This window comes from Heptranchias perlo, chromosome 4 (assembly GCF_035084215.1).
Source record: "Heptranchias perlo isolate sHepPer1 chromosome 4, sHepPer1.hap1, whole genome shotgun sequence".
NCBI classification, from domain to species: Eukaryota; Metazoa; Chordata; class Chondrichthyes; order Hexanchiformes; family Hexanchidae; genus Heptranchias; species Heptranchias perlo.
This window is the reverse complement of record NC_090328.1, coordinates 28,412,057-28,423,003: the sequence shown is the minus strand read 5'-3', so window position 1 is coordinate 28,423,003 and position 10,947 is coordinate 28,412,057. Positions and strand designations below refer to the sequence as shown.

General features: G+C 38.7%; 1 protein-coding gene across 2 annotated transcripts in view; it reads right to left on the bottom strand.

The window, feature by feature from the left end:
• Positions 1 to 2,524: 2,524 nt before the first annotated feature.
• Positions 2,525 to 10,947, bottom strand: part of ap3b1a (adaptor related protein complex 3 subunit beta 1a) — a 240,440-nt gene continuing 232,017 nt past the window's right edge. For both annotated transcript variants that reach the window (XM_067982676.1, XM_067982677.1), the window contains exon 27: positions 2,525 to 7,693. In XM_067982676.1, coding sequence (XP_067838777.1) covers positions 7,540 to 7,693 — 154 coding nt within the window. In that variant the 3' untranslated portion in view covers positions 2,525 to 7,539. The remainder of the gene's footprint in view (positions 7,694 to 10,947) is intronic.

Sequence of the window (10,947 nt, the reverse complement as noted above, 5' to 3'; positions counted from 1 at the left end):
ACAAACTCAAATTAGGATGAGTAAAGACATCAAATCCCCCTCTTCAAAAATACTCAATATAAACTAGATTTGATTTGAGCTTTTAAAAATTTGTCCTCTCGGTTTTGCCAAATAATTTTGAAAAACAATTAAACAAGAACAGCCAGAAACTAAAGAAAAATATGCCAACAATTGGCTGATTAAATGCTACTAATCTGTACTGGAAAATTGTACAGTCTGAACATATGTAGTATAACCAACCTGCCTTCAACTGACAATCTCAGCCTTGGCAAAAGTATAAAGTCCAAGCGCTTCAACTAAAAAACTTAATGGAGATAATAAAAATACAAAGATATTTTCTTAGATAAATGTAATCAGGTTGTGAAATTGGTAATTATTTGATTTTATTTAAAACCCTATTTTGGACATTAGAAACTTCAGTTACTTAGAAAATAATTGCATTACCCCCCCCCCCCCAAGTATTCTGAGTGATTTGAGGAAAGATAATACAGCACCAGGTGGGACAGGAAATTGTAACAGGCCAATGTTCTCATTTAACATTGGAATTCCAATTTGAATGCTACCTAGTGGTAGTACAGGGAATAGTTATTGGTGTGACAGGTAATTGTTGACATTTTAAGACTGGAATTGCCATTAGAAATGTCTACTTACTATTTTAAGTAAAATTGTGAAATGGGTTTATGTATGGGGAGTGTGCACAAGATTTTTAATAATATTTGGTAAGATAAATGCACCAGTGTATAATGGGCAAATATACTAGCAGGGGTGGAGTGGAAGTGGAGAGAAAGGAGGGCCAGGGATTGGACCTGGTGTGTAGTGTATGGAGCATACACCAACTCCAACTCCTGTAGGTGCACTGCCCAAATATCTCTCTGTACTATAGGGGGTGAAATGGAGACCAGCTGCAGGCGTATCATACAGATGCATAGTACGATCTAAAAAGGTATGATATGTTTAAAAGAAAACCACGATAAGCACCGTGCAGGGTTGCTGAAAAGGTTAACAACAGTATAATGCAGGTCTGTTTAGAAATCTGATCCAAAGGGTTTAACTGTCATTTTATATATGTTCCGCAGCCTTGACAAATGTCTTGTGCACATAAAAATATCAATCTGGATGAACTACTTTATATCGGTTAGGTACAGCAGCCACCGTTCTGGGGGGTGGGGGTGGGGGGAGACATTTGAAATGACCAAAGATAGCCACCAGAATGGAAGAAAAGAGGGAGGCTATTTGAATACTGATGTGTCCCACAACAACTTCCATTTCCATTAATGACATGCTCATCAAGGGCAAACAATGGGACCTGCTGCCGCTGATTTCCCTGTGCTTGTCAGTGTGTGTGCTGGTAACGCCATTCTGTCAGTCCCTGGCTGCAGTTAGAGACCTGCACACTAATGAGAAGTGCTCTCTGCCATCAGCGCAGACAGGTGCTTCCGTAGCTGGGACATGCTCCATTCCCTTTCCCTAAACCGCTCTTTCTCCTTCTGAACACCCTGACAGACACCATGAAATGCAGAAATTAACAGCCCCATCATGTTGTGCTGCTGCTCGCAGAGAAAGCAGAAAATCAAGTTGTCACACTGTGTGCGGTGATAAACCTACAGATCCATTCTCTATTGCTGCCCTATAATAGCAGGAGCCAGACAACTCGATGGATCATGGGCTTCAATATTAGCTTCAGCTGCACTTTACCATATCATTAACACCTAGTATTTTCACAGCTTTCCTTCAGTGCTGGAATCGGCGCTAAACTACGAGCCTCACGTAAGCAAGACGCATAATTGGTGGTCTCACGATCTATGGATAGGATATCTTTACAGCGTCAAATTAATCAAAGTACTGATTGCTCCAAATAATTCAACAGCAAATGTCGAAGACGCTGAAAAACTGAACTGATAAATCTGTGCGATTGCTCAGGATTTTTGTGACAATAACCACGAGAAATGACAAATCCAGGATACAGCACTGGTAGAACATTATTGCAGGGTTTACTTCAGGATTGTGAAAACTATAATTGACAGGCACAAATGAATCACAAAGATATTACTCAAGTGAAATGAACCCTTGGTCATCGTAACACGATTCCAGTGTATTCAATGTTTAAAATATAAACTTCTTTACTGTTGTAAGTTATTTTCTCAATCTTTATAGATCAACCTCCGCCCCCCACCTTTGTTACAAAGCGGGAGGGAATATGTATAGGCCTGAACACTGCTTCATAACCAAATATTAGGAGATGCACAAATGCAACGCAAATTGAATTGCACTCAGATTTACCATTCCAACTGTAAGAAACGATTCCCCTCAGTTCAGCATCTCCCGCAGATGACTCAGTGCAGATCTGGAAGGCTGCACATGGAGAAATGGGACCTATCCCAATGTGGAGAGGTGCATCAGTGCATGGTACCACCACAACATATTTAACTTTTTGGAACTTTCAGCATGAGCATCACTCAAGACCCGAGGAGCTGTATTCTGCTTACCAGTTGTTTACATATGACAGTAGAGTAATAGCTTTACATGTGTGGCATTAGAGCTTTATTTTCACTGATCTGAAACAAATGTAGAATGCAACATTAATGTCTATAAATTTACATTTGGTGAATCATGTACAGAAAAAGATTTCAGCACACAACATAAATGTGCACTTTGAAGCAGTTGTCACTGGATAGCAATAAGGGAACACTAAAGCCAGTTTAGTGCCCATAGCACCATATTGGCTGAGATCAGCTAACTCTAAACAGGAATGAAACCTGGGATCTTCCAGTTTGCATGGCTCAGGACCACAGTGTATTCAGCTACAGGAGGCTGGAGCTTAAAATTCTAATTTAATTAAAATCATATTCATCTTTCAACTGATGAGTAAAGTGAAGTAAGTTGAAAATTAATCAGATTGCAAAACCATAATATGTGTTAAATTCATAAAATGTATCCCTTTTACAATTGCACTTTGCACCAGTGATACTTAGTATAAATTTAGGACTGTGCTTATGATTGCATAATCATGACTTGTTAACCTATCATTTAATGAGAAATCTTTTATTGTACATAATTTCATATAAAAAGAGCACATAATATAGGTCTTATATTTTGAGAATCTGAAAGGCATATTGCTATGGTGTCAGTAAACACTCATTTATGGATCTACATCTTTTCCTTTAGGTCATCATCATAACCAATTGTTCCAAAGATGGAGACTGCATTCTTATTCAGTGCCAGACAGTTTAGAAAAAAATCAATAAGATGTCAGAAACACTGTCATTTTTTCATGGAGGTTGAGGGACAGTATATGAATGAGTCTTTCAAATAAGGAAAGCCCAAGATGGCTGCTGACAAATCAGTGCTGCTACCATAAGTAAGCTCACTGGATTCAAACACAACCACAGAAAATGTAACCATGCCTTGCAAGAATCAATTTTCAATCAGCTGGCAAAACCACCCTCTGGCAAGATTAATGAGAATGTAAAAATTATTTTAATTGAAGATGCTCTTAACACTTAGCACATTGATGCAGCATAAAATTCTGAACTGGTTTTAAATCTGAACAAACAGCACCAGTTATAAATATCTCCTTCTGCCCAAACACCAAGAACCTAATTAAACATATAGGAATGATCCTCTGACGGGCGACCAGCTTGAGATGAGGGGACTTTAATCCTTTCAAAAGAGTGTTAAAAGCCGCAACCTCGTCAATTAGACTTTTAAAAACTGTACATTGCCCTATTTAGGCAGTGTGCAACAACTTCACACATTAAACAATTACCATAACTGTGGGGGGGGGGGTCAAATTACAATGACTGGAGATGGTGGTGGAAATGGAAGTCAGCCACCATTTCAAAACAACTAGGTTTCTCGGGAGGTTTCAAAATGCATTCTTAACACAAATGAAAATCAGACATCTCAATAAACAGAATGCTCAAATAGAAGACTTGCATCACTGGCATCTTTGACATTACAAACCAACCATTTGTTTAAAAATGGTACAGTGACTAGATTGAGTTTTTTTGTAAAAAACATTAGTGCACTTGGTTAACAGACTCGGTAACTAACCCCATTGATTCAGCCAGGCAGTCACCTACAACAAGTGAAATGTAAATATACCATGTTTCACCCAATAATTCTGTACTTGTAATATCTTATGCCTTCTTAAAGTAAATATTCTACAGTTCACTGTCTATATAACTGATGTAAATGCACCTCCTGTAACTACTGCAGTTATATCGACAGCTGTCTGCAGTGAAGTGGAGAATATGTTCTCTAGAAATGCAATATTACTACAATTGTGGAATTGCTAGATGAATCGTGTGTGAATCACCAGTGAAATATGGCACATTCATATTGCACCCAGTAAATACAGCTGAGTCGGTTCCCATAAATGTTGCTGCCAAATTGGGTATGACAAAGCATTAAACAAATGAGGGGTAAAAAAAGAACAAAGATGGGAAAAGCTATTCAAAAATGAGAATATATAGAGAGATCACTTTAGAAATGTTAAAACAGGTGAAAAGCACTAACGAATCACAAGTGGGGGGAATAAAGAAAGTGGATGCATGAATGTTATTTACGTATGTGCACATTAAGGTACACATTCAAAAAAAATCAACTTATAAACAAAGGTATGTCATTGTTGAGTGAGGTAAGCTTATCTTTTTGGTTAAGTCAGTGGCCTGAATTGCTGTAGAAATAGTGCAGACTATTGAGAATGGGCAAAAGGTAGAATATGTAAACAGGAAGATGTTAAGTTTAAGGTTTCTACAATAAGCAGATCATAAAATAAAAAGTAAAATCGAGTAGTATTCACTGTTAAATGTAAAAACATTCAGATATGATGATTTAGAACTGTAAATGATCCCTTTATTTTCACATCAAATTTGATTTTTTTTGCAAAGCCATTTCAGCAGATCTAACCACTCTATTGAATACTGCACAGCAACCCTTGCCATTTCTGAATAAATTTGACTTGTTAATGCAGCAGGCTTTGTTTACCAAGCAAAATCTGCTAATAACAAATATGGTTCAATTATCGTGTCAGAAATGTTCTCGGAGCTGGCTCTGTAGTTCACCAGCCTCAATAATCCTCCAGGTTTTTAAATCCAATAAAATCAAATGAGTGAGAAAAGCCATCAGCCCGTTAAAGTCGAAAGACATGCCATCTCATCTACAGAGAAACAGACCATTTCCATGTCTAGGCTGACAGAGCTGTCTGCACTGGGGATAGTACTATTCCATTTGATTTATGGTATAATAGTGTGACAAATGATGACAAAAATAAACTTTTACTGCAGTGAACTGCTCCTTTATTTATGAAATTTTGCCAAGTACTGAAATCTTTTATCTGCAAGTTGTACACGGAGTGGAAACGAGCGATTATGGTGCAGTAATAGTAATACAGTGATGGAGGCAGAGTCCGCTGTAAATGGATTGAGGTAAAATAACTACCGCACCATGATAAATGTGAACAGCGCTTTGCTGACAGATGATCTAACAGGTGTTCATAACAACTATATAAGAGGATTTATTTATGACTGGCCACAGCCGCAGTATTGTAAATCAACTGAAGCAGCTGTACACCAGCAAACACAAGTCCCTGATGTAACAACTACACAAGAACATGGGGAAAAATACTGTTTGGAATCCTAATCATTAAATAATTACCGCACACATACATACCCAACCCAGTTGCAGCACTCAGTGCCACAGAAATAAATTCTAAGATGGGAAACTGTTTACCCATTTGAAAATTTAATAAGCTCACTTTTGCATTCTACTTCCAAAACAAATGGAGGAGGAAGAAAACAAACAGCATTACAAGCATCTCCAAGTACTGTTGGTGACTATTCTCTATAGACTAACAATAGTAATTGGAGAACTGGCACATAATCAAGATTAAAATGCAAGCAAGCTGTTCCATAAACAGCTATTTCCCCCTTTTACTTCGAAATGAAAAAAGGCTAACAGGATTTATTACATTATTTCCCAATTTATAATGAAATAAAATTATAATTCAAGCACAAACTGTACTTTCCCCCCTATATGATTAGGGAAAGCTGCTTTATTCACCAAGAGATTACATTTTGCAACAGTCACCCAGAAAGATGTAAACAGTATATCTACTAAACTTTGAACGCTCTAATGATCATCAGTAACATCTTTTATAAAGTTACTTTTAGACACAGTGTTTTACCACCAGTTACCACATTGAAGCATGGATGTGTTCCACTCAAACCATCAATATTTTTTAGTCCTTAAGGATGCCATGATTCACAGCCATTACAGGGAGAGGAAAGGAGAGCAAGAATAGTTTTTCTTTTAGCTCCGCACCACTGCTTGGTGGTGACTCCTTTCCAAGCTTCTGAAATGTTGCTAACAAGCCAACCACTAGGAGGTGTACTAGAACAATGTGAAGCAAGTTCTCCAATAAAGAAGGGAGATGGAATCGGAGGGAAAGTGCCCTCCCCTTCCAAATGCTGAAGTGAGGATATGTGTGCAGATTACAGAATGCTGTAAATGTACAGAGGGCTCAGCATCTGAAAGAGGATGATGAGTTAATGTTTGGGGATGACCGTTTGTCAGAATAAGTTTTGCTATAGGGTCATACCTGAATGAGTTCTGACAATGAGCTACACCTGAAACATCAATCTATCTTCCCCTTTCATTCAATGACCAACCTGCTGTGTACTTCCAGCAAGCACTGTTTTTAGTTCAGATTTCCAGCATTCAGTTTTCTTTGCAGCTGTCCCAGAACTGAAAGCATCATATTTTATCACGTTTATGTAGGCACATAAAACAAAATACTGAGATCGGGGTTCTGCAACATGAATGGCTAAAAGGGCATCAATGTAACATAAAAGACACCAGTGATCAAACAGGTGAAACTTTTTTGGCAAAAGATATGTTTCTTTGGATGCATTTTACCCTTAGTTTTTAAATTTTGTATTAATTCGAGACAGACTCCATTCAGAGGGGAGGGTGACCAGAAAATATTATGGCACTATCACAGTCATCCATTTAACAGGTGCCCTTTCTAGAATTCTACTCAGACAATTGCTCATGACCAGACTATACAGCTAGACATGATTTTTTTGTAACTATCTTTACTTTTCAAATTAATTTCTTGGAAACTACATGAAAACACTGCAGTGGCTGAAAATGCTTTATGGGTAGGTGCTCCACACATCTCTGGAGAAAGCTGATGTAGAACAAAAGGTTACAATGTTAACTTACATTCAACATTTGCCCATTCAAAAAAATACCCTTATCAACACATTGAAACAATACAATGGAAGATTTGGCCAACTCTAAAGCCAGCGGCTCAGAGTTTAGTTAGTTACATGGGATTGTGCTGCTTTAATGGTAAGCAAAAGAAAAAAAGAATTGTGCTAAAGTATATGTTGGAATTTCAAAGCAAGATACAAGATTGTAAGCGTGTAGTTTTCACTATTGCCAAATGGAGGCGACTCGATTATAAATGGAAGGCAATAGCAGTGGCTGGCCAACACACTGTTTGCCAGGCACTTGCTTGCAGATGTATCCTGGTCACTCTTGAGACAGCACAGACTTCAGCTCCCGCAGCAGCACTGAACCAATCACAGTCTTTTCTGTGTTAATGCTGAGTTGTACTGTTGATCCTTCCTTCACTTCTATTGTGATTAGTACCAAAGCTCTACTATTCACCGTTTTAGCTGCAAACCTGAAAAATAAAATTCAGAAAGTTTTTTTTCTTTAAAAAAAACAAATAAGCTCACTAAAATATTTTTCTCCCATATACAATTAGAAGCACTTGGAGATCACGTATAGCACACACAAAGACAACAGTGGAATGTCTTGTCTATGCAAGAGTGACGACAATTAGATAAGTTAAAATGCATCCTCCACACTCAAATTTGAAGATTCAGAGTGGCCATTTTCCTTTGCTGCTTTTGCTTCTCAGTTTTGCCCTGAATTATACAGGACAGCCGTTTAGTCGCCTTTTGAATGGATTTTGAGAATCTAAGGCAGATTTGACGGGTATCAGTGTTATATGCCTTAGTAACGTCAATGTACTATCCCAATTGTGAAGCTCATTTGTTTTGATGCAGGCAATATATTGCATTGGTTATTGGCATAAACACCCAACAGTGTTTCACACATAGACAGTGTTTGGACAGCTCAGTCCACGTGCCAGTGTTTGCCAAAAAAAACATCAGTGTGAATCAAACCCCTCCCCCTTCAGCACCCCTCCTACTGGAGTCTTGTTGCTATAGCAAATGATTTTGACTGCTGCATACTGTGGGCAGGAATATTCCTGAGGAAAGGAATTCTTGCCTGCAGTATGTATCACCACTTCCATTTGTAGCAGGGCTCAGTTAGGAGTAGTACAGAAGGGGTGGGGAAACGGATGGCAATGAAGGGAAGGAAGGAAGGAGGCAAACGCTAGAAACAGTGCTTTGGTGTGAGGGAGGAAGGAAAGTGCCAGCATGAACCAGGGAATGGTGTGCAACAAGAGTGCCAGACTGAACAGAGGAAGGAGAAGAACATGCCAGGTTGAATTGAAGGGAGAGGAGTGTCAGTATGAACTGAAAGGGTGAGGAGGAGGAAAGAATGATGAGTTGGGTCCTGAGAAGATAGAGTCTGTGTGTGTGTGTGTGTGTGTGTGTGTGTGTGTGTGTGTGTGTGAGAGAGAGAGAGAGAGAGAGAGAGAGAGAGAGAGAGAGAGAATGAGAGAGAGAGAGAGAGAGAGAATATGGGAAAATAACTTGGGTAACTTTTGGGGAAGTATTGGTTTGGTTGATCCGTGAAAATTCAATTTTCCTTTTTTAAAAAAAAATTAAGAAATCGCTCAATTCCAAATGTATCATTTCTAATACAAAAAATTGAAAATTTCATGAGGGAGCATTCCACCCAGAAATGTGTCACCAATTTTGTGTGTTCAACTTTTGGATCTCCCCATTCAGACTTACATTTACTTATTTTTTCTCCCCCCTCCAACACAAGAGTAGGCACATTGTGTATATTTAAAGATTGTTTTGTATTTCTTAAACTTCTTTTCATATGTCATAGGGCTTATAAACAGGGCCATTCCAGAGTTGTGAAGAATCTGGGTTGTCAGCTTTTTTGGGGCTGTGTCAGCTTTTTTGAAGCAGTTGGATCAGCATTTGTTAGGTTTCTCTGTTGGCATGTATATACTTCCCGTAGGCATAGCAAATGACAGCAGCCCAGCGAGACTGAGTGTTAAATTCCAATTTGGTGCATCATCCCTCTTGTTTGTTTGCTTGTTTGCTCTTCATGACTGCTGAGGGAGAATCTGCTTGGTCGATGACTGTTGCCGTACACCCTGGGAAGAGCACCGCTTGTAGCTGCACCTTTAAATAGGTTAGCAGTGCCAATTTTATTCAATTTTGTTAGCATTATTGGTACACAGGTCCTAATAAGGACAGCACTGTTCCTTTTGATGTTCATTCGAGGATTACTTGCCAAAACTGCAATTCCTGGGATAAAGCCTAAAAAGGAAAAAAAACGCAGACTGGCTGGTTCAGGTTACAGAACACACTTGCAAACTGAAAAATTAGAGTGATGATCTAATTTACCTACTGCTGAGACAAGACTGAAGGCTTTGTTTTAATTCTAACATCAAGGCATGCAATGCAATAAGCAGAGAACACCTTTCTAGCTTGAAAAAAACAAACTGCCACAAAAACACAGTACCTGTGGTTTGACAGGACATGAGGAGTGTCGCATCTGCAATGTGATGAGATTTTCATGTGCCTAGTAAGCACATGGTATTCCTAGAACCAATCATGCTAGCTTTATTCCTTTGGTATGTGGAGGATGCTTAAATGAAGGAATTAGGTTACGCCACAGCACCCCATTGTTCATTCAATTTATTCAACATAATGGAAAGATACATTTCATTCTTATCCACACACAATTTAGTGTGAAGGGCACTTTAATACTGCCTGTGATGTCACATGGCAAGGCTGAGATGGGGCCTTGCAGACAACACAAAGGTTTTGGCTAAAGGATTTTTACAAAGCCAATAACTGCATTGCAATGAAATTCAACTATTAGAAGCATACCTGTTTTTGTTGGGGGGGGGGGTGGGGGGGTGGTAGGGAAGGTGTCCACTTTCTCCACTTCATCTATCTCTGTTTCTCATGTTATTGAAATATTATGACAAGAGCCTTATTATGTAAATAATTTAAGCTCCATCATTGTTACAGCAGTTCTCACAAACAATTCACAGAGTATTAACTAGCAGTTTTGCAATAAGCTTGAAAAGAAAAGGTCAATACTTATGAAAATTGCTTTTGTCTCTGGTCTGTGCTGAATTAGCCAATCTTAACTGTAATATTGGGGCACTACAATGTGCCTTAGCATAATCCAAGTTAGGGGAAAGAGAATCAGCTATGGCACTGGCACCTGGTTGCTATCCTGTGATTCCTTGCTGGAAATCACAGTGCATGCATGTCAAGTGAGGACACTATCTGGATCTTGGCTGTGATGACACACATTGTTCAGGCCCATACATGAAGAATGACCACCTAGGCAAGGTACTGAAGATTGGTACCACCTGTCTTGCACAAGTGGTAGGAGAGCAGGGCTGGGAGAGGAGAAAAGAGGAAAAAGAAATTCAGGATTTAAAAAAAAAGTTGGAAAAGAAGTTAAAATGTATCCATTACATGGCAGGAGAAATATTGCCATATGAACATACATGAACTCTATACAAGAGGCACAACTGTGCCTAGAGAGTCTTCCAATCCACTATAATTTTGATGAGTTTTTTTGGTGTAATTTGCAATATGCAATTCATAATTCTCAATTTTTAAAACTGATTTAATGCCAACAGGTCAAGTGTAGAACTTTTGCCTTTGAATCAGAAGATCAACTTGAGCACAATCTAGGCTGACACTTTAATGCAGTATTGAGGGAGTGCTGCATTGTTAGAGGTGTGTCTTTTGGATGAAA